Source organism: Nomascus leucogenys, chromosome 14 (assembly GCF_006542625.1).
Source record: "Nomascus leucogenys isolate Asia chromosome 14, Asia_NLE_v1, whole genome shotgun sequence".
Lineage (NCBI taxonomy): Eukaryota > Metazoa > Chordata > Mammalia > Primates > Hylobatidae > Nomascus > Nomascus leucogenys.
In genome coordinates this window covers 47,398,340-47,421,810 of record NC_044394.1, presented here as the reverse complement: position 1 = coordinate 47,421,810, position 23,471 = coordinate 47,398,340, and the positions used below count along the sequence as shown (strand labels likewise).

The window sequence follows — 23,471 nt, the reverse complement described above, 5'->3', positions numbered from 1 at the left end:
GGGCAACATGGTGAAACCCCACCTCTACAAAATATACAAAAATTAGCCAGTCATGGTGGCACATGCCTGTGATCCCAGCTACTTGGGGGGCTGAGGTGGGAGGATTTCTTGAGCCCAGGAAGTCGAGGCTTCAGTGAGCCAAGATTACACTACTGTGCTCCAGCCTGGGTGACAAAGCAAGACCCTGTTTCAAAAAAAAAAAAACCAAAACAAAACAAAAGGCAGAGAGTTCGAGACCAGCCAGGGCAACACAGGGCAAACTGTCTCTCTACAAAAAATACACAAAGTTGGCCAGGCATGGTGGCTCACGCCTGTAATCCCAGCACTTTGGGAGGCCAAGGCAGGTGAATCACCTGAGGTCAGGAGTTCAAGACCAGCCTGGCCAACATGGTGAAACCCCACCTCTGCCAAAAATATAAAAAATTAGCCGGGTGTGTTGACACGCGCTTGTAATCCCAGCTACTCAGGAGGCTAAGGTAGGAGAATCACTTGAACCCAGGAGGTGGAGGTTGCAGTGAGCCAAGATCGTGCCACTGCACTCCAGACTGAGCAATAAAGTGAGACTTCGTCTTAAAGTAGCCGGGTGTGGTGGCGCACACCTGTGGTCCCAGCTACTCAGGAGGCTGTAAAGTGGAATACATTGCTTGAGCCTGGGAAGTTGAAGCTATAGTGAGCCATGATTGCATCACTGCATCCAGCCTATGTGACAGAGAGACTGTATCTCAAAAAAGAAATAAAAAGGCAAGGCAAACAACCTCCTAGAAAACAGGCAACAGGCCGGGCGCAGTGGCTCATGCCTATAATCCCAGCACTTTGGGAGGCCAAGGCAGGCAGAGGTCAAGAGATTGAGACCATCCTGGCCAACATGGTGAAACCTTGTTTCTACTAAAAATACAAAAATTAGCTGGGTGTGGTGGCACGCTCCTGTAGTCCCAGCTACTCGGGAGGCTGAGGCAGGAGAATTGCTTGAGCCCAGAAGGCGGGGGTTGCGGTGAGCCGAGATTGCGCCATTACACTCCAGCCGGGGCAACAAGAGTGAGACTCCATCTCAAAAAAAAAAAATAAATAAAAAATAAAACAGTTAACAGACACAAACAAAAAGTATAGTCAAATGGACAGTAAGCATATAAAAATGTGCTCAATATCATAATTCACTAGGGAAATCTAAATTAAAACCACAATGAGGTGGGGCACAGTGGCTCACGCCTGTAATCCCAGCACTTCGGGAGGCCAAGGCAAGAGGATCACAAGGTCAGGAGCTCGAGACCAGCCTGGCCAATATGGTGAAATCCCATCTCTACTAAAAGTACAAAAAAATTAGCCTGGCATGGTGGCTCATGCCTGTAATTCCAGCTACTCAGGAGGCTAAGGCAGGAGAATTGCTTGAACCCATGAGGCAGAGGTTGCAGTGAGCCAAGATGCATCACTGCACTCCAGCCTGGGCAATAGAGCGAGACTCCATCTCAAAACCACAATGAGGGGAATGAAAACAGGTTGATTAATGGGTACAAATATACACTTAGAAGAAATAAGACCTGGTGCTCCATAGATCAGTAGGTGATAATGGTTAACATTAGTCAATTTTACATTTCAAAATAACTTAGAATAATTCAAATGTTCCAAGCATAAAGAACACATAACTATTCAAGGTGATGAATATCCCAATTACCCTGATTTGATTACATGAATCTATCAAATTATCACATGTACTGTGAAAACAGCTGTTATGTATCAATAAAAGTAAATTTTAAAAAAACACAATGGTGGCCGGGTGCAGTGGCACGCCTGTAACCCCAGTACTTTCGGAGGCCGAGGCACGTGGATCATGAGGTCAGGAGATCGAGACCATCCTGATGAACACGGTGAAAGCCCGTCTCTACTAAAATATAAAAAATTAGCCGGGCGTGGTGGCACGCGGCCTGTGGTCCCAGCTACTCAGGAAGCTGAGGCGGAGGAATTGCTTGAACCTGGGGGAGGTGGAGGTTGCGGTGAGCTAAGATCACGCCACTCCACTCCAGCCTGGGCGACAGAGCGAGACTCCACCTCAAAAAGAAAAAAAAAACCACAATGGCACAGTGGCTCCGGCCTGTAATCCCAGCACTTTAGGAGGCCAAGGAGGGAGGATGGCTTGAGGCCAGGAGTTCGAGACCAGCCTGGACAACAAGACAAGACCACATTCTCTACACAAATTTAAAAATTAGCCAGGCATGGTGGCCCACACCTGTGGTTCCAGCTACTTGGGAAGCTGAGGTGGGAGGACTGCTTGAGCCTGGGAGGTTGGGGCTGCAGTGAGCTGTGATCATGCTACTGCACTCTGGCCTGGATGACAGAAACCCTGCCTCAAAACAAAAACAAAACACAGTGAGACACAACCATGCACACACCTGAATGGCAAACATTAAACACATATACACGTACTTAACAATACCAGAGTTGGTGGGGATAGGAGTGAACACTTTGGAAAACTCTCATCTCTACTGTCCCTGTGCCTTAGCAATTCCATTCCCGGGCATATTCCCAACTGAAATGCCTTCATATGTTCAGCAAGAGACATGCACAAGAGTGTTTGTAGCAGCATCATTTGTAATAGTCCCAAACTGGATACAATGCAATGTCCATCAACAATATTACTGGTTATATAAGGGAATATTATGACAGCAACAAAAAGGAATGAATGACAGCTACACACAACATGGATGAAGCTCAGACCCTTAACATTCAGCAGAAGCCAGACACAAAAGTGTATATATGATATGATTCACTTACAAAAGTTTAGAAACAAAAAATTTGACCCATGATGACTGAGGGAGCAGGGCAGGGACTAGGAGGGTGCATGGGGTCAGGGGTGGGCTTCCAGGGTGTGGGTAATGTTTTATTACTGGAGCTCAGTGGCAGTTAGGGGTGTTTGTTTTGTGAAAAACTATCAGGCTGTACACTTATGATTTATGCACTTTTCTCTATATTACACATCAACAAAAAGTTTACCTAAAAAAAATCTAAAACTGACAGTACATTTTTTAGCATTTTTTTTAGCCTGAACTTACTGGAATCTCCCAATCTTTTGGCTTTTTTTTTTTTTTTTTTTTTTGGAGATGGAGTCTCACTCTGTCTCCCAGGCTACAGTGCAGTGGCACGATCTCTGCTCACTGCAACCTCCACCTCCTGGGTTCAAGCGAATCTCCTGCCTCAGCCTCCCAAGTAGCTGGGAGTACAGGCACACATCACACCCAGCTAATTTTTGTATTTTTAGTAGAGACGTGGTTTTGCCATGTTGATCAGGCTGGTCTCGAACTCCTGACCTCAGGTGATCCACCCGCCCTGGCCTCTCAAAGTGCTGGGATTACAGGCGTGAGCCACTGCGCCCAGCCTGCTCTCTTTCTTAACAGCTACAATCTCACTGCAAGGAGACACTGCATAGTGCTTCAGAGCATGGCTGCTAGGGCCACATAGCCTGAGGTTGCCACTCAGCTGTCATGTGACTGGGAAAGACTGTTGGCCTCTCTGAGCCTCAGTTTCCCATCTACAGCACTTGGAGGATTAAATAATTATTCCATAAATGTTAACCACTAACACAGCACAGGCATTTCCTGTTCGTTCTTTTTTTTTAACTTTTTAATTTTTAAAAAAATTTTAAACACAGGGTCTCGCTCTGCCACCCAGGCTAAAGTGCAGTGGTGGAATCATAGCTCATGTAACTTCAAACTCCTGGCCTCCAAGTGACCACAGATCTTTGTTGCAGAGGCAAGATGGGGCTCCAAGGGAACAGTGACTCACCTGGTGGCCTCTTGCTTCCCTCCCTGAGACACCTGGGAGGCAGCAGAGGACCAGCGAAGCTGAAATGAAAACACGTGACTGGCAAATAGAGCTGTGCTCCTTTCTTCCCCTGCCCCCTCCCACAGGGCAGCCCTCACATGAGGCTCCTGCAGTCGGAACATGGATGCGCTGGCGGTCAGGACGGCGGGTTTAACTCTCCCCAGTTTGGAAGGGGGAAAACTAAGTAAATGAGGTGAATTTCCTGTTTCACTTTCATTTTTTTCCCTAAGCTCTGCCTTCTGTTACCCTGACTATATACATTGGGGTTCAGATAAGATGGCATCTGAATTAGCATATAATTATATAGAGGGTTCTTTTGAGCTCAGTTTATTTATTTATTTATTTTTAATAAGTTTTCTATATTTAATTAATTAATTAATTTATTTTTTTTTCAGATGGAGTCTCACTCTGTCACCCAGGCTGAGGTGCAGTGCCATGATCTTGGCTCACTTCAACCTCCACCTCCTGGGTTCAAGCCATTCTCCAGTCTTAGCCTCCTGAGTAGGTGGGACTACAGGCACACGCCACCACATCCGGCTGATTTTTGTACTTTTAGTAGAGACGGCGTTTCACCATGTTGGCCAGGCTGGTCTCAAACTCCTGACCTCAGGTGGTCTGTCCACCTCAACCTCTCAAAGTGCTGGGATTACAGGCATGAGCCACCGCGCCTGGCCATTTCATTTAATTTTAAATTTCTGTGGGTACATAGTAGGTGTCAGTGTATTTATAATTCCAAAAATGGCACCACCCTGAACAGCAGGGCAGCCTGCCAATGGAGACAGTGTATGAGAACTGCTGTGGCCACAGGTTGGCATCAGTGTCAACGGGGGCACCTTTTGCATAATAGCAATAATAATTTTAAAAATAACTAATATTTACCGCATGATTACACAGTGCTGGGCACAGGGCTCGGCACCTTGCACGCCTTACCTCACTCAGTCCTCACCATGAGGTCTGAAGGGGACACGAGGACACAGTCATCAATGTGGATGATCAGATCACTAGCAGCTGAAGAGAAAGTCACTATTTTGAGCATTTCATGAAATAAATCACACTGTACAAGCATTTACTAATTTTTGAAACTCACCTCTAACTCTTGGGAAAGTTTCATGAGAGATAGGTTTCAGTTTAAGGCAGGACTCCTGGTGACAGTCCATGTATGCATAAATGTGGGTGTTTGCGAGCCTGCGTGTGCACATGGGGGGTTAGCAGGTGGGTGTGAACATGTGTGAGTGGCCCTGCCTGTGCATCTGGGAGGTGGGAGTGTGTGTGTGTGCATGTGTGTGTGAGTGCCTGCCTGTGCCTTTGTGGGGGATACGAGTGTGTGTGTGCGTGCATGGGTGGGAGTGAGCCTGCCTGTGCCTATGTGGGGGTATGAGTGCGTGTGTGTGCGCATGTGTGTGTGAGCGCCTGCCTGTGCCTTTGTGGGGGGTACGAGTGTGTGTGTGCGTGCATGGGTGAGAGCGAGCCTGCCTGTGCCTACGTGGAGGGCATGAGTGTGTGTGTGCGCATGTGTGTGTGAGCGCCTGCCTGTGCCTTTGTGGGGGTACGAGTGTGTGTGTGCGCATAGGTGGGAGTGAGCCTGCCTGTGCCTTTGTGGGGGATATGAGTGTGTGTGTGCGTGCATGGGTGGGAGTGAGCCTGCCTGTGCCTATGTGGAGGGCATGAGTGTGTGTGTGCGCATGTGTGTGTGAGCGCCTGCCTGTGCCTTTGTGGGGGGTACGAGTGTGTGTGTGCGCATGTGTGTGTGAGCGCCTGCCTGTGCCTTTGTGGGGGGTATGAGTGTGTGTGTGCGCATAGGTGGGAGTGAGCCTGCCTGTGCCTTTGTGGGGGTATGAGTGTGGGTGGGGGTATGAGTGTGGGTGCGCACATGGGTGGGAGTGGCCCTACCTGGGGAGGGGGAGGGATCCTCCTTGCACTGAGGCTCCAGGCTGCCTCCTGGCCAGAGACCAGGTATTCCAGAGAGCCTGGGAAACCAGTCCTGCAACAACCCTATCCCTTCACAGTAAATCAGCCCTGCAGCATGGAAGCAACTCTGATTGTAACCTGTGGGGAATGCTCCAGCAACACCAAGTTTAACCCCCAGCAAAACAAACTAGCAGCTGTATACCCAGCCTCTGGGCTCACCTTCCCGCAGAGGCGCACAGCACTGCCCAACCCTTGTCCTGGTGCAGATTCTCTGAGAGACTCCCAAAGGATGATGGGGATGAGGATTTAATTTCTTATCAGCAGGAAATCTGAAGAACCCATCTAAACTGTGTTCCGAAAAGCATGCAGACAAGGATTTCTTTCTTTTTTCTTTTTTCTTTTTTTTTTTTTTTGAGATGGAGTCTGGCTCTGTCGCCCAGGCTGGAGTGCAGTGGCACGATCTTGGCTCACTGCAACCTCCACCTATCGGGTTCAAGCAATTCTCCTGCCTCAGCCTCCCAAGTAGTTGGGATTACAGGCATGCACCACCACGACCGGTTAAAATTTTTTGCACTTTTTTAGTAAAGACAGGGTTTCACCATGTCACTATGTTGGCCAGGCTGGTCTCAAACTCCTGACCTCAGGTGATCCACTCGCCTCAGCCTCCCAAAGTACTGGGATTATAGGTGTGAACCACTGCACCCAGCCATGCTGTTTGTTATAAGGTTTATGTTTTGTTTTGTTTTGTTTTTAATAGAGGCAATTTCCAGCAATGAGATGTATCTCTTTTATGGCTACGGAAAAATAATAAACACTAATAAAAAAAAAAAAGAAAATCATCTAACAGTGGAATAGGTACAGAAGTAAGGAGTCCAGGCTCTAGCCTACAACATGAGCCAGGGGCCCTTTATGGAACTTCCGACCCTCTCCACGACAGTACGTCCTGGTGAGAGGAGAGGGGTAAGCGAGGCAGGGCAGGGCTGCCATGCAGGGCAGGCGTGGCAGCAGACACAGGGGCTGAGAGCTGTACCGCAGCAGGTTGGAGCAAATGGCAGCTACTGGCCAGACAGCTGCTTCCCACCCCCTCAGCCGAGGGCCAGCCGGGTACCTCTGGAAATTCTAGCACCTTCACACATCTCAGAGTCAGTTCTGCTAAGGAGTTCCAAGAATCCCTAAGACCACAGAAAGGCTTCGAGACAGCCTGTCCATGGCCCACGGGCTGGGGAGAAGGAACCAGGAGGCTCTGCGAAAATCAGTCACCAAGGCAGAGACAGAGGCCTGGCCCGGGCTGCCTTTCCATACACACTCTCCATGGCTGCACGGCCTTTCAGGAGCCAGCGCTCAGTGCAGGGCAACCACGCTGGACCCTGCCCTCAAGGAGACTGGAGGCCTGTAGTAGCAACTCCTTCAGAGGGGCCAGGCTTCCTTCCCCTCAAAGATGTCCTTGCTGTTCAGTCAACCAGGTTCATGTGGGAGGGGTGCAGAGAGAGGCACCCAGGGATCCGCACCCCCATGTCCCTCTAGAAAAGGATGGGAAGCAGCCCGAGAGGCCTGAGCCACATCCCCAGAGCTGCTGAGGAGGACGGCGAGGCTCACCTCTCAGTCTTTGGGTCTTGCCCAAGCTCTCCCAGGGCAACACGTACTAGCGTGGAAAACGCCATGTCTACCTACCCTAGCAAATTCCGCTGAAATGTCTTCCCAGACTTTTACTTATGAGACAGGCCTCCCCTTCTCAAGGGCCCCCTGCTGATCCTGTAGGGCCATTCCCTGATGATGTGCTCCTGTGTATTCACCCATTTTCAAGGTTAAACATCTGCTCGGTGCTTCCCGTCCTGACCAGAGGTGAGCAGAAAAACACTCGAGCGGGATTTCCTAGTTAAAAATACGAGACCTTTGAAAAGTAAACACCAGAATAACCTAAGAACCTATCAGGGCCTCGATGCACAGCATTGCCTTCCATTGCACAAACAAGAGCTCTGAGAACTGTCAAGTGAAGACACGTGAGTGTCCTCTCAGTTCTGGCTCCTCTTTGGGAACCCGCCCATAGGCTGCACGGGGCCAGCCAGGAAGGAGGTGCAGCCGCCCGCCGGCTGGCACGCACCAGGCCCCTCCACATGCTCATGTTCCCTTCCCACAGCAGTGCACTAAAGGGAAAGTGAGAAGGAGCTTGGCCACAGCTCTGTCAGCTGTCCCCGCTGGGACCTCTGCCTGCACCCAGAGTATCAACCAGCTCCTGTCACTCTCAGATACACCTGCCCCCGGGCAGCTTCTTGAGATCAAATCACCATGTTGAGGCTATTACCAGGCAGGGCTGATGGAGAGCCGGTGCACAGCTGCCTTCGGGCACCACTTGCCCGAGGCTGCTCTCGCTGGGCACCCCACAGCCTAAGGTCCCATCCCACAGTCTGTGCGTGGTCCTCACCCCATCTGACCCTCCAAGGAGGCTCCCGAATACAGTGCCTCTTTGGTTCTCTTTGTCTCCATCAAGGAGTCGCCTCAGCCCGGCTTCTACACACTGACACCCCCTGCACTGTCCTTTCCTCTCTCACACATTCTTTTTTTTTTTTTTGAGACAGAGTCTCACTCTGTCACCCAGGCTGGAGAGCAATGGCACGATCTTGGCTCACTGCAACCTCCGCCTCCCGATTCAAGCTATTCTCCTGCCTCAGCCTCCCCATTAGCTGGGATTACAGGCACCCACCACCACGCCTAATTTTTGTATTTTTAGTAGAGACAGGGTTTTGCCATGTTGGTCAGGCTGATCTTGAACTCCTGACCTCAGGTGATCTACCCGCCTCAGCCTGCTGGGATTACAAAGCCACTGTGCCCAGCAGCTCTCTCTCCATTCTGCCTGCTCTTGGCCGACTCCTTTTTTTTTGAGACGGAGTCTCGCTCTGTTGCCCAGGCTGGAGTGCAGTGGCGCGATCTCGGCTCACTGCAAGCTCCACCTCCCGGGTTCACGCCATTCTCCTGCCTCAGCCTCCTGAGTAGCTGGGCCTACAGGCGCCCGCCACCACACCCAGCTAATTTTTTGTATTTTTAGTAGAGACAGCGTTTCACTGTGTTAGCCAGGATGGTCTCAATCTCCTGACCTCGTGATCCGCCCGCGTCGGCCTCCCAAAGTGCTGGGATTACAGGCGTGAGCCACCGCACCCGGCCTCTTGGCCGACTCTTAAACCTTTTAGCGTTGTCCTGGGCTTGCTCCTCAGCCTCACGTGGGCATTTTCCCCTGCATGCCTGCCTAGATGTTACTGCACACTGGTGTGGTCCACGGCCAGCAGCATGGGCATCATCTGAGAACCTGTCAGAAATGCAGACTCTCAGGCCACACCCAGACCCACTGAGTTCAAGTCTGCATTTTAACAAAATGTCCAGGCAGTTGAGTGTGAGAAGCTCTAGTGTAAACAATGCTGGGCACGGAGAAGGAGCTCAGTAACGGGTCACACCATTATTATTACCACCACTTACCTCCCTCTGCCCTCACCAAACTGTCTCTTCGTCCCCCTCTCCCGATTGCAGTTAAATGACATAATCAACCTGAATCCCCAGCTAGAAACCTCAGACTTTCACAACTACTTCCAGGCCGTGACTCCCAGATCTCCATAAGGATCAATGAGTCTAGTTACTCTCACTTCAGAAGCATCTCGCAGGCCTGCCCTCCCTCAGCCCCATGGCACCCTATCTGTGAGCTCTGTGCGGCTAGGCGTTGTTCACGTGTCTCTCTCCTTGGTAGACTGTGAGTTCTGTGAACAAGGCAGTTTTATCCATCTCTGATTCCCAACAGCCTGCACAGTGTCTGACACACAGGCTTCAAAATGGTCACTGCTGGTTGAACAAATGAATGAACAAGCAGGTGCGGATGGGAGGGTGGGGTGTGGAGGATAAGTTACTTAAGGTGTGTCAGATGAGAGGAACCAAAAGTGAATGCAAAAATCATGCAGTGTTTTCTCTCAACTTTATAAAGTTGTTCCAGGAATAAAATTAAGTCAGTGGGAAAATCTGACATGGCCTAGATGAAAATATGGGTGTTTTTTTGTTGTTTTTTTTTGTTTAGTTTTGTTTTTTGAGACAGAGTCTTGCTCTATCGCTCAGGGTGGAGTGCAGTGGTGCAATCTCAGCTCACTGCAACCTCCATTCAAGCGATCCTCCTGCCTCAGCCACCCTAGTAGCTGGGATTATAGGCATGTGCCATCATACCCAGCTAATTTTTGCATTTTTTTTTAGTAAAGATGGGGTTTTGCCATGTTGGCCAGGCTGGTCTCGAACTCCTGGCCTCAAGTGACCCACCCAAAGAGCTCCCAAAGTGCTAGGATTACAGGCGTGAGCCACAGCCAGGAGGATTTTTTAATGAAAATATTTCTAGCTTTTCCCCACCAATTTATACTGCACTAACTTGCTGAGAGGAGGAGTAACAGGTCCAAGGCCACCTCACAGGTCAGTGACCAGGCTGGCTGGAGTTACACCCAGGTCTATATAGGGTCTAGGTGGTTATAAGGTGGGTGGGGAAAGATAAGGTGTTTAAAGATGAGCTAAGTACCTGGGAGGGAAAGAGTGTCCCAGAGGGTGGGGCACAGCTAGAAGCTGGAAGGTGGGTTGCAAGGTGGGGTGCAGAGCTCTGCCCTCTTCCTTCATTACTTTGCTTCAGGGTCTGGGAGAGTGGTGAAGGCAAAACACAGACTGGCGGAGGAGGAGCTGGAGGCGTCTTTGTTCTGAGATTCCAAGCTGGACAAACCCACCCACAACACCCAGTACTGCAAACAGTTCTAGGCGAGGTTAAGCGGAAGGGCCAAGGTTCAAATCACAGGAGACTCTTAGGCCTGAGGGCTTGTCTCACCAACTCGGTGATCTTACTCCTGTGGTCCTGCAGCACCTAGCATCACGTCTTGCACGCAGCATGGGGTTCCACAGATATCTGGCACTAACTGCCATGAGCTGGGAGACAGAAGTGCTGCAAGGCTGTACCCCCTGCCTTACTCCTAGGGATGCTTGGCCTCCACCTCTGCACCGATGCCCCTAGCCCGCCTCTAAGTGTGCAGGAGCACATTCATGACTGATCTAACGAGGGAAGCTGTGTAAACCCCCAGTGGCCAAAGACCACTTATTGGTGAAGAAACTGAGGCACATGGAGGGGAACCATGCATCACACTCAAGGCCCCAAACTCTACTTCTCAGTCCCTGACATGTCATCCCAGGCGCTCCTCCTGTCTGTCCTGTGTGGCTGGAACTCTGAACCCGGTAAGTGCACAACACCTATTTTTCTTTGCCCTCATCAGCTCCTCAGAATTCTAACACTATTAAAATGGGAATAATCCTCTGCCAAACCAGACAGGTATGCATTCACTCACTTACTCACTCAGTGCCGTGGATGGAGGCCTTACTATGTGCGAAGAGCCATCCTAGGGGCTAGAGATACATTGATGAGCAAAACAAAGAGACCTGCCGTTTGAAACTTATATGCCAGTGGGAGGAGACAGACAGTAGATAACACAGTAAATCAGCAAATTACATAGATGCTAAAGAGCGATGCATGCTATGAGAAGAGGAGAAATCAGCACAGGGCAGGGGAAATTAGGAACTTGGGGTGGGATGGTGGGTGCAGTTTTAAACAAGGTGGCAAGAAGGCCCCACTGAGAGGTGACCTGGGAAGACAGTGAGCCATGCTGACTTCTGGGGAAGAATATTCCAGCTCAAGGAAACAACCAGGGCAAAGGCCCCAGGGTGGGAGCATCCTGGTGTGTTTAAGAACAGCAAAAAGGGCCAGGCACAGTGGCTCACACCTGTAATCCCAGCACTTTGGGAGGCTGAGGCGGGCAGATCACTTGAGGTCAGGAGTTCAAGACTAGCCTAGCTAACATGGTGAAACCCCCATCTCTACTAAAAATACAAAAACCAGCCAGATGTGGTAGCATGCACCTGTAATCCCTGCTACTTGGAAGGCTGAGGCGCAAGAATAGCTTGAACCCGGGAGGCGGAGGTTGCAGTGAGCCGAGATCATGCCAGAGTGAAACTCTGTCTCAAAAAAAAAAAAGGGCCAGGCGCGGTGGCTCACGCCTGTAATCCCAGCACTTTGGGAGGCTGAGGTGGGTGGATTACCTGAGGTCAGGAGTTCGCGAACAGCCTGGCCAATATAGTGAAACCCCATCTCTACTAAAAATACAAAATAGCTGGGCATGGTGGCAGGTGCCTGTAATCCCAGCTACTCGGGAGGCTGAGGCAAGAGAATCGGAGGTGGAGGTTGCAGTGAGCCGAGATAGTGCCATTGCACTCCAGCCGGGGCAATAAGAGAGAAACTCCGTCAGAAAGAAAGAAAGAAAAGAAGGAAAAGAAAAGAAAAGAAAAGAAAAGAAAAGAAAAGAAAAGAAAAGAACAGAACAGAACAGCAAAAAGGCCAGCGAGGCTTGCCAGATAGTCATCCATTGTTCATTCATTTGTCCAACACTTCCTGGAGACCCGTCTCTTTACCAAGCACTGAGTTTCAGTGAAAACACTAAGAAGGCATGGCCTCTACCCTCAAGGAGCTTATAATGCTGGAAAGGGGAAAGAAGGAATACAAAGGCCCTAAAAGAGGATTACTTGTGGGGCAGAAGGACTCTGGCAAAGCTAGGCTCAGGACCCTCACCCAACCTTGGGTGGAGGAGGGTCCAGGACAGACCCTCAGAGAGAGATGCTGGGCTAGACAGTCGCCCCAACTCTTTTTTTTTTTTTTTTTGAGACAGAGTCTCGCTCTGTCGCCCGGGCTGGAGTGCAGTGGCGCAATCTCGGCTCACTGCAAGCTCCGCCTCCCGGGTTCATGCCATTCTCCTGCCTCAGCCTCTCCGAGTAGCTGGGACTACAGGCGCCCGCCACCACGCCCGGCTAATTTTTTGTATTTTTTAGTAGAGACGGGGTTTCACCGTGGTCTCGATCTCCTGACCTCGTGATCCGCCCGCCTCGGCCTTCCAAAGTGCTGGGATTACAAGCGTGAGCCACCGCGCCCGGCCGACAGTCGCCCCAACTCTGACTCTGGTGCTGTTAACAACGCCAGCTGAAAGGCTGGGTGCGGTGGCTCACACCAGTAATCCCAGCACTTTGGGAGGCCGAGGCGGGTGGATCACCTGAGGTCGGGAGTTCAAGACCAGCCTGACCGACATGGCGAAACCCCGTCTCTACTAAATATACAAAATTAGACAGGGGTGGTGGCACATGCCCGTAGCCCGTAGCCCCAGCTACTCTGGAGGCTGAGGCAGAAGAATCACTTTAACCCGGGAGGTAGAGGTTGCAGCGAGCCGAGATTGTGCCATTACACTCCAGCCTGGGCAACAAGAGCGAAACTCCGTCTCAAAAAAAAAACAACAACAAACAAACAAATAAAACAATGCCAGCTGTTCTAACTTTGCTCACTTGTTTCTCTTAGCAAAAAAAAAAAAAAAGCATTCCCAACACTAGACTCCTAAACTCTTTTTTTTTTTTTTGAGACAGTCTTGCTTAGTCACCCAGGCTGGAGTGCAGTGGTGCGATCTGGGCTCACTGCAACCTCTGCCTCCCGGGTTCAAGCAATTCTCCTGCCTCAGCCTCCCGAGTAGCTGGGACTACAGGCATGTGCCACCACGGCCGGCTAATTTTTTGTATTTTTAGTAGAGACAGGGTTTCACCATGTTAGCCAGGATGGTCTCAATCTCCTGACCTTGTGATCTGTCCGCCTCGCCCTCCCAAAGTGCTGGGAGCCACCGCGCCTGGCCAAGAAACTCTTAAATTGCAGATGTACACTAGGTGTGTGCTGTGTCCTGGGCAATCTCAGACCAAGAAGGTGGATGCCAGATTGGAAGGTCTGGAAGAGGCCACACTGCAGGGAACCCGGTGTGCAATGAGTTAAAACTGGTTTTCCAAGACCTCTGAGAATGGGGAAGTAAGTGATGGCATAAAGCCGCAGGGCCTGTTCATTTGTCGGGGGTGGGTAGAGAGGGGGGACTATCACCATCTCCAGGGCGGCCTGCTGTGCTAGGCAGCCTATGTGCAGTTCCCTGGGATTACCAGCACTGCTCCAGGGCTTGGCCTCAGGCTACTGGCCTCTGTTAAGGAGAAGAGTTTCCCGGAGTAAACTGAACCTGGGGACTCTGGCTTGGCAGAGCTCTGCTCTGGCCTAAGAGATGCTAGCTCTGTTTTCCCAACTTAATGAAAGGGCACTTGACAAGACAGAGCCCAAAGACAGCCCTCTCAAGACCCAGGAGGCTCCCACCCAAGAGAGCTCAGCCCTGCTGATCAAGACTGGGAGATTGGTCAGACCAATCCATACTGGTTGGATCCAGATTCCAAATGAACTGATGGGAAGGTGCTATTGGGTGTGTCACAAGCCATAGTCCCAAACACCACAGAGGCAGTGAGGAGGAAGTTGCCCTGGAGGGTCCTAATCAGGTTCCCAACTAAGCAATAGGAGAAGTCTTCAGGTCCCAAGACTTAGGGTGGGGGTGGGGCACAGATCCTCACTGTTTTCTGTCCCAGGCTTGGGTACCTGGGAAAACCTGATTCCTGGGTCTGCACTCCCAAAGCCGCCCCCACCCCCGCCCCACCGCAGCCTCTGCCTTCACCACCAGGGGTCTGTCTCTCCAGTCTCTGCAGGGAGGCCACCTTCCCGGGGGCTCTCCCAGACTCTGGCTTACTTTACTCAAGTGGTCCTCAGGTCCGATGCTAAGATTCAGTCTGTTGAACTTAGGAGGGTACCAACCCACCACCCTGGCCCTGACCTCAGCATCTTTTCAGACCAAACCTGGCAAAGCCAGCTCCTTCCTATCCCACTCCAAAGCTGTCCTCCATTCTCCGTTACAGAAACACCTGCCCGCTCACTCCCTGCTAGGATTCCGAAGTCCCTCCAAGCCCTAGGTCGGCCTAAGCAGCCTCAGCCAGTAGGAGCTCTCCTATGGGAATGAAGGCTGGGAGGGTGTTTAGAAAGCAAAGTCCCCAAGTTTAGGATGAGCCCCTCACCCCCATTCCTTTAAAAAGAAATTCCCTTTCTGCCTCCTCACTTCCTTCAGCCTGGGAGGGTTCCACTCCATAATTGGCTTGTTTACTGCCACTTTGAGGGTTTCTGAATGGCAGAGGTGGGAGGAAAATTTTGCTGGAAGAAAAGGAGTATGTGCCTTGAGCTTTGAGGCTGATGAGTAAACCCTCCAAATGCCTCTCTAACTACCTGTGAAATGGCCAAGAACCCAGGTGAGAAAAAAAACACAAGGCAGTGCAAGGCAGCTGAAGATTTCCAGCAGACCACTGGAGGGAAGCTTATGTTGGCGCCACAATTGCCAAAACTTAATCTGCTTGCTTCTGCTGAATAGTAGAAAGCGCTACTTGGCATTGTTCAGAGCAGCGAGCCAATTAGAGACCTCCCAATTCTGCTTCTGTGGGCTAGCACCTCCAGTAACATCACTCCCCTGCTCAAAAACCTGTAGTTCCAAGCTGGGAGCAAACTTAGCGTCCACCACCGGGTCCCAAACTACTCCAGCCATTGACCACTGAGCATCAGAGCCACTATGCCCACCAAACAGGACCACCTGCTGGGCCACAAGCACACCTTTGCTTCTCCACTCGGGTTCTCTGCCTGCGGGGTTCCCTCTGTCTCAAGCAGCAAGCCTCTCTATCTTTTAAGGTTCTCCTCAAATGCTCCTTTCCCTGTGAATCCCCCAATTTCCCAGCCCCTTCCTGACTCCACCCCATACTCTAAATCTCCATCGCCCTGGCCTCTTTTCAGGCATCTGTCTTACTCTGTCTTGCTTCAATAGCTCCCTGAGGCCCTGCTCCAGCCCTCCAAGGGAGCGAGTGTGTCTTATTCAGCTTTGATTCATCAGGAGCACACAGCACACTACCTGGCAGACGGCAGACACTTGAGAATGGGTCTACCGCTCCAAAATCGTTCACCTCAGAGGCATAGGAAGTGATGGGCAAAGGGACACAGAGTCACACAAACAGAACACTAAAGCCAGCAGACACAAAACAAGACAGGGGAAAAGAGGCGTCACGAGGAAATTGAACCAGGGGAACTACATCTGGCCTTACCCTTCTTGAACTCCTCCAGCATGGCATCCAACTTGGTGTCATGGAAGACAAAGTGCACCGGGTGGTTATAGAAGCGAGTGATAGTCTTGAGGGGGGTGCAGTCATCGGGGTCCACGAAGGCCAAGTCTTTGACGTAGAGAATATCTACAATATTGGACTGCTCGTCTTCGAACACCGGGATGCGGGTATAGCCGCTTTCCATAATCTCCGACATGGTGTTGAAGTCCAGGATGGCATCGCTGCGGATCATGAAGCAGTCCTGGAGCTGGGTCATGATATCCTCTACAGTTTTGGTCCGTAGTTCCAGGGCACCCTGGATCATATTGAGCTCCTCTTTCACGAGGTCATTATAGGGCTCCGTCACCTTCAACATCTCCATCAGCTTCTCCCGGTTGTAAACAGTGCGAATCTCCTGGCCCAGAAAAAAGTCCAGGAGCTTGCTGATGGGAAAACTGAGGGGGAAGGTGAGTAGCATAAAGAATTTGGTGAGAAGGATGGTGTTGGCACCCACAGCCAGCCCATGTCGGGAGCACAGGGCCTGCGGTAGGATCTCCCCAAAGATGACAATGCCAATGGTGGAGGAGGCCACCGCCATAAGGCCGGACCCGATGAGGTTGTCTAGAAGGATGGTGAGGGAGGTGTTGACCAGCACGTTCCCTAGGAGCAACGAGCAGAGAAGGTAGTTGCCCTTGCGCCGGATGGGCTCAATCTTGCGGGCATAGCGCCTCTCCTTCTCGGTGCCACAGTTCTGCACGATGCGCAGCTCCATGGGGTCCAGGGCCATAAGCCCGAGGTTAAGGCCAGAAAATATGCCCGACAGCACCAGCAGCACCGTAATTAGGAGAATGTGCAGCCAGAGAGGCAGGAACCTCCCAGGCTCCTCCACCATGAAGAGCAGGGAGTCCTTGTCCGTCCACTTCAGCCAGGGCCCATCGGGCTGGGCCCGGGTGCACAGTGCATACAGCTTCATGTTCTCGCTCCTCCGGAGGAACTTGGTGAGCACCACCAGCACGCCGGACGTGTTCCCGCGGCTCACGTTGACTAGCTGCTGGACGACCAGGTCCTTGGTGAGCTCGAGGCAGCTGGTGGACTTGTGGAGGGTCTCGGCATCGTCTACCTCGGTGAAGGAGATCAGGTTGCTGGAGATGTTGCCCAGGCTGTAGCCGTACAGCCTCAGGTTCACAGTGCTGCCCTCGGATACGAAGATGATGCCATCCGGGTTCGTCCCACACGACTTGTTGCAGCTCGCCAGCCTCATGCCCACGATCGCGCCCTGCTGGGGGCTGCCCTGGCCCCGGGCCCCCAGCGCCCACAGCAGCACCAGCAGCACCGGCGCTGCCAGGAGGAGGCGCCCGCGGGCCGGCCCGCCGCCCGGGCTCCCGCCCCCGCCCACCGGCGCCATGTTGCTCTGGCTCTGCCGCCGCCGCCGCTCCCCACGCCGCGCGGCCCCTCTCGGCACCGCCGCTCCGGCCGCTCTGGCCGTTCCGGCCGTTCCGCTGCCGCCGAGCCAACTGCCAGGGCCGCGAGCCTGACGTCAGGTCAGCGCCCCGCCCGCCACGCCCCGCCGGCCCACGCCCCTCATTTGCATTGGAGGCCCCGCCCCCGGGGCTCGCTGCTTGAGCGCCCGCCCTTAAGGGGGTCCAGACGCTTAAGGTGGAGCAGCGCCGGAGCGCCAGAGCCGCCGGCGGGTACCCGCCCAGTGCTCCGCCTCCGCGCCCTTCCCCGCCTTTCTCTGCCAGTGGGGCCAGCTCTCCTCCGGGACCTGGTCTCCTAGCCACGCCGTTCCTGTTCCTCGGCCTCGCCAGGCCGCACGTGGGAGGCTTCTCTCCCGTCCCGCACCTGCAGCTAGGGGTGGCCCGCTCTGCAGGCAGGGCGAGAAAAGTGCTTTTCCTGATGTAGAAAAAGAAAAAGGACACCTGAGGGCTTAGGCTGGCATTGCAGCCTGCCCCTTGGAGACTTTTCTGGCCTCCTCACTGCTGAGATTTTTGCCGACCTTGTCCTAAGGCCAGAAGTAGGTTTCCCCAGCCCCAGCCCCAGCCCCAGCCCGACGATGCTTCCATCAACCAGTGGCTGCCTGATGTGGAAGGCAAATCTGGGGAACTAAGGTCATAGAAGGGCCAGGCTCTGGCCTAGACTTGTCTCCTGTCTCTTCCATTTAGCATGGATATTTATTGAACACCTACTTTGTACCAGGCACTTGTTCTAGGCTCTGACAATAGAGCAGTGAACAAGCCGAAGTCGCTGCCCATTGGGGTTTACAGTCTAGAACAGAAAACAGGATATAAACAAGTAAACACATATATTCATTAAATTCCCCCAACAACCCTCAGAGTTAGTAGAATTATTTCCATTTAGAGATGCAGAAATTGAGCCAAGACACAAATCCTGGTCCCTCCATACTGTCATCTCCCAGCCCATTTCTCAATCTGTAAATGAGGGTAAGAATGATAGAGCATTATTTCGCTAAGCTTGCGGGAACTGTGGACCTAGACATTGAACACGACAGGACAGCTCTTTAGAATATTCTTTGGCTAGGTAGTAGTTGTTGCTACCTGCCTTCCAGGACCAAACTCCTAACCCCAAATTGTGGTGACTGATTAGCTGGGCAGCTGCTTGTGGACATGAGCAGGCAGGCGCGGCAGTGGGCCTATCCCTGAAATGACTGCTTCGTGAATGGCCCTACCCCTGTGTCAGTAGGGTGTATAAGGAAGACCGCAGCTGCCCGCCCTGTGAGGGAGAAGGAGACAGACAGATAAATATCCTTACAATAATTGCAGAGGTGCACAGAGAAGATCAGGTACTGGGTTGACCACCAGGTCTCACAGCAAATCTTTTCCCAGTACTGAAGACACAGAACCCACTTTACTCTCTTCCCGCACCGACACTTGTATTTATTTTCATTTTGGTATAATGTTTGCTAATAAAAGCAACAATCAGTACCAAACAGAAGGAGCCTAAACAGAAAGGATCATACAATGTTGTGGGAGGAGGTGTGGTAGCAGAGAGACCCTGACTCAAGAAAGCCCTGTTAGCCGAGATTGAGGGGTCTGTAAACTAGGCCAGCCTGGAGAAGTCTGTTGCAAGTAGGGGCCCCACTCATAGCAGATACTTTGTAGTGAGTGCCCAGCACGCCAGTTTTTTCGAGGAATAGGAGCCTTGGAATGGGCACTGGCTGAGACAGAACAAAAGCAGAACCTTGACTGCCTGTTCCTTCCCTGTCTCCACCAACCAGGAAGAGCCACCTGAATTGCCTCAAAGCAAGCCCAGCTCTCCTCATCTCCTAGTGAGCTGTAACATCAGCGCCCTGCTCCACTCCTACCCCCACCTCCCATACTTAGAAACTTTCCCATTCTACTATCAATCAATTGGCTATTTTTTCCCTTTTTCTTATGATTTTATTTTTTTCTCTATTATGTCTTTTTTATGCTTAAGTACAAATTGGCTCTTTTTATTTTACCCTTTTCAGGCTGTCCACACTCAGAAGCTCTGCTCATATGCACTGAGTCTAATGACAGAAGCCAATAAAGAAAAGGAAAAATAAGTTTTGTAGATATTTAGGGTAAATGTGGGATTACCAGCTTGGGCAACATAGCGAAAACTCGTTTCCACTAAAAATTTAGAAAATAAAAAGTTAGCTTGGCATGATGGTGCACACCTGTAGTCCCAGGACCTTGGGAGGCCAAGGCGGGCAGATCACCTGAGGTCAGGAGTTCAAGACCACCCTGGCCAAGATGATGAAACCCCATTTCTACTAAAAATACACAGTTAGCCAGGTGAAGTGATGCACGCCTGTAGTCCCAGCTACCTGTGAGGCTGAGGCAGGAGAATCACTTGAACCCAGGAGGCGGAGGTTGCAGTGAGCTGAGATCAGGCCACTCACTCCAGCCTGGGTGACAGAGCAAGACCCCATTTCAAAAAAAAAAAAATAAATACAATAAAAATAAAAAGATAAACACAGTATCACTTGTTGGAGGAGGCACACGGGGCCCAGGCCGAAATCCAGGTTCAGCTGCTGCCAGCTTGCAACCCTGGTTAGGGAGTCTGCCTTTTCTGCATCTGCCACATTGAAATACCTCTCCCACCGTGGGGACAGCATGGAGACAGCGGTCTGTTAACATGCTGAGTCAGGAAGCTTGGATGCATGTGTGACTCTCTGTTAGCCAGGCGGTGAGAATGGCAGAAAGCAAACGTGCAAGCGAGGAGCCTCTCTCCTTTGGGGGCAGATAAAGGCATGATCAAACCTGTTCTCTCTGCCTCAGGGTGGCAAGTCCTTACTTACCTAGTGGCTTCTATTTGCAAGTAGAAATTGCCCAGAGGGGTCCTGATCCTGGACCCCTGAGCATGTAACAGCACCCTAGTCATGAGATCCTTGGAGCTCACTGCTTCTTTCCAGGTGTAAGCCCTATGGCAACATGGCTACACCTCCCATAATTGAGCCCGCTCCCTTCTGGTTCTGTGCAGGGAAACAGTCTTAAAGGCTTAGTGCCCCTTCGCTTGTACCTGGCATCACGCTGATGCTGGAGATCCGATGATGAACAAGGATCCTGAATTAGTAACCCGGCATCTAATCCTCCCAGGCTAGCTTCTTAGCCCTCTTCACCCTCTGGGTCTCCAAGATGGGGAGTTGCTGGCAGAGGAGCTGCTGGCAGAAAAGCTGCCCTTCCGCTAGTGGGGCTCAGAGCCTGAGGCCTGCCCTGGCCCCACAATGGGCAGAATCCCTCCGGGTGCACTGTGGGCCCCAGGGTTGGAGAACCTGTCTGGGGACCATGAGACATCTTTTCAGGGTGAGCTATGCGCCGTCGTCAGTACATGCAGTGGCCTGTTCACCGGCTGCCCATGAGTCTACTATGATAGCCCTGAACACCTGTAGGACTCATCCATGCCGTTAAATTGTCTCAGGAAGGAAGGAGCAGTCAACCCTCTACAGAAGGACAGAGTGAGCGTGGAGTTAGCTAGGGTGGTGCTCAAATCCCAACTCAGGTCATCCCAGCAAGTGGGGGCATGAGGACCTGGATAGGAGGATGTCATGATTTCTACCTGAGACAAATGTTTAATGGAGCCAGAGGAGAGAGTGAGAGCATCACATCAGTGGGTCCAGGCCAAGGAAGTCGAATGCCAGAGCAGCAAAGGTGAAGGGGTTTGTATTAACTATGTAAGTGGGCTTCAAGTTTCCTCTGGCCACAGGACAAATTGTTTTTCTTGGGAGCAGGACCATGGAAGGCAGGATGCCCCACCATGGAGGTTCAGAGCACAGCTTTGAAGGGCCCTGGGGGCTGGCTTGGCTGCTGATTGCCTGTGTGACCTGGGACTCTGGGACATTCTCTAGTGTTGAGTGAAATGATGAGCCATAAGTACTTCACAAGTGCCTGGCCCATGGTAAGAGCTCAATAAACATGCCCAGTCACCATGATAATTATGAAAATGATGTGGCCAGGATCCTTTTTTCTCTTTTTCTTTTTTTTTTAAGACGGGGTCTTACTCTGTCATCCAGGCTGGAATGCAGTGGCATAATCATGGCTCACTGTAGCCTCAACCTCCCTAGGCCAAGTAATCCTCCCACATCAGCCTCCTGAGTAGCTGGGACCACAGTCCCAGTGCACGCCACCATGCCCAGCTAATTTTTTTTGTTTTTTGTAGAGACAGGGTCTCCCTGTGTTGCCCAGTCTGGTCTCACACTCCTGGCCTCAAGTGATCCTCCTAGTTCGGCCTCCCAAAGCGTTGGGATTACAGGTGTGAGCCACTGTACCCAGCCCCACAGCCAGGATTTTTAGAAGCGGCTTGTAAATTTCCTTAGCTCCAGTGTGTCTCTCCATCCACCTGTAGCCACAGTCTTCTCGTTCATTTTCTTCCCTTTCCTCCAGAGGGAGAACACCAGGCGTGGATGATGAGGGAAGAAGGGAGGTTGAGGGGGAGGCCACCTGGGACTGAGCAAGACCCCGTTGGACCCTTGGGCCTCCTTCGGGAGGACAGAAAGGAGGCGGGAGTGGAGGAGAAGCCTGTTGGAAGAGAGCCTAAGAAAGGTTTTCACAGCACAGAGGGGCTCAAGCTGAAAAGGCTGGGCAAGCCAGGAAGAGAGGGAAGCCTCTCATTCGGCGTCAGACACCTGGCAAGCCCTTAGGCAAGGCCTGCCTGGGAAGCCCTTGCAAGTACCAGGGCCTGGGTGGGGAGTCCCTCGGCCTGCCCTCTCTCATGCCACCCTCCTCCTGCCCACTATCCCCAAGAATGGCTACCCCAGGAAGCTTTTCCTTCCACCTCCAAAAACACAAAGACCATTATTTTAAGACATTAACTATAAATCACTAGAGAAAAACAAGAAAGAACAAGATAACAGACACTGAGTATTTATAAAGGCCTAATAACAAAGTGCTTGGAATCATCGTCCCCAGTTTCTGACCCTTTTTCTGAGTTGGCAAATGGAAAAAAGTCTATAGCAAAGGGCTCTTTCCCTTGCTAACCAGAGAATTGGGGCAAAGTGCTTCACCTCTTAGGGCCTTGGTTTCTCTATTTTTAAGATGGGGATTACCTGGGAGGCAGAGGTTTCAGTGAGCTGAGGTCACAGCACTGAACTCCAGCCTAGGCGACAGAGTGAAACTCTGTCTCAAAAAAAAAAAAAAAGAGGCCGGATGCGGTGGCTCACACCTGTAATCCTAGCACTTTGGGAGGCCAAGGTGGGGAGATCACCTTAGGTCAGAAGTTTGAGACCAGCCTGGTCAACATGGTGAAACCCCATCTCTACTAAAAATACAAAAATTAGCCAGGTGTGGTGGTGTGCACCTGTAATCCCAGCTACTCAGGAGGCTGAGGCAGGAGAATTGCTTGAATCCAAGAGGCAGAGGTTGCAGTGAGCCGAATTGTGCCATTGCACTCCTGCCTGGGCGACAAGAGTAAGACTAAAATAAATAAATACATCCATAAAATAAATAAAAGTAAATAATTTAAAAAATAAGATGGGAGGCCAGGCATGGTGGCTCATGCCTGTAATCCCAGCACTTTGGGAGGCCGAGGCAGGCGGATCACGAGGTCAGGAGATCGAGACCATCCTGGCTAACACGGTGATACCCCGTCTCTACTAAAAATACAAAAAATTAGCCGGGTGTGGTGGTGGGCGCCTGTAGTCCCAGCTACTCAGGAGGCTGAGGCAGGAGAATGGTGTGAACCCGTGAGGCAGGGGTTGCAGTGAGCCGAGATTGTGTCACTGCACTCCAGCCTGGGCAACACAGAGAGACTCCATCTCAAAAAAAATAAATAAATAAAAATACATAAATAAGATGGGGATCAAGAGACCCTTCTCACTGCATCAAAAAGACGAAATGAGCCAGAGTTTGAAAGCACTGCTCCATAAATATTAGTTCCTTTTCCTTCCCCAGTCCAAGATTTTCAATTACATTTCAATCATTTGATCATTTGTGTAATTTTCTATTTTTACTGGGCTTCTAAAATGCAAACGTTATACATGTTCACTGCAAAAAATTCAAATAACACAGTGTATAAAGTAGAAAACGTTGGTCCTCCTTCCCCTTCATCCCAGGGCCTAGGGATTATTTTTCTGTTCAGTATTTTGCCACCATCTGCCTTCTTCATTACCTTCTCTACCATACTCTGGGCTAGAGGCCATTTCTTATTGGGTTTAGAATCCCTCGGGGACAAAAACTGTATCATAGTCATCTCTGTATCAGGAGTGCCCAGCATTCCATATGCATTTATGGAATGAATTGGATTTCCCTTAA

At 51.3% G+C, this 23,471-nt stretch overlaps 1 protein-coding gene across 1 annotated transcript in view; it reads right to left on the bottom strand.

Annotated features, from left to right (window-relative positions):
• The window catches only part of CNNM4 (cyclin and CBS domain divalent metal cation transport mediator 4), a 51,921-nt gene extending 34,670 nt beyond the window's left edge, over window positions 1-17,251 (bottom strand). The window contains exon 1 of the mRNA XM_003281768.4: window positions 15,745-17,251. Coding sequence (XP_003281816.2) covers window positions 15,745-17,146 — 1,402 coding nt within the window. The 5' untranslated portion in view covers window positions 17,147-17,251. The remainder of the gene's footprint in view (window positions 1-15,744) is intronic.
• Between the last annotated feature and the right edge of the window lie 6,220 nt (window positions 17,252-23,471).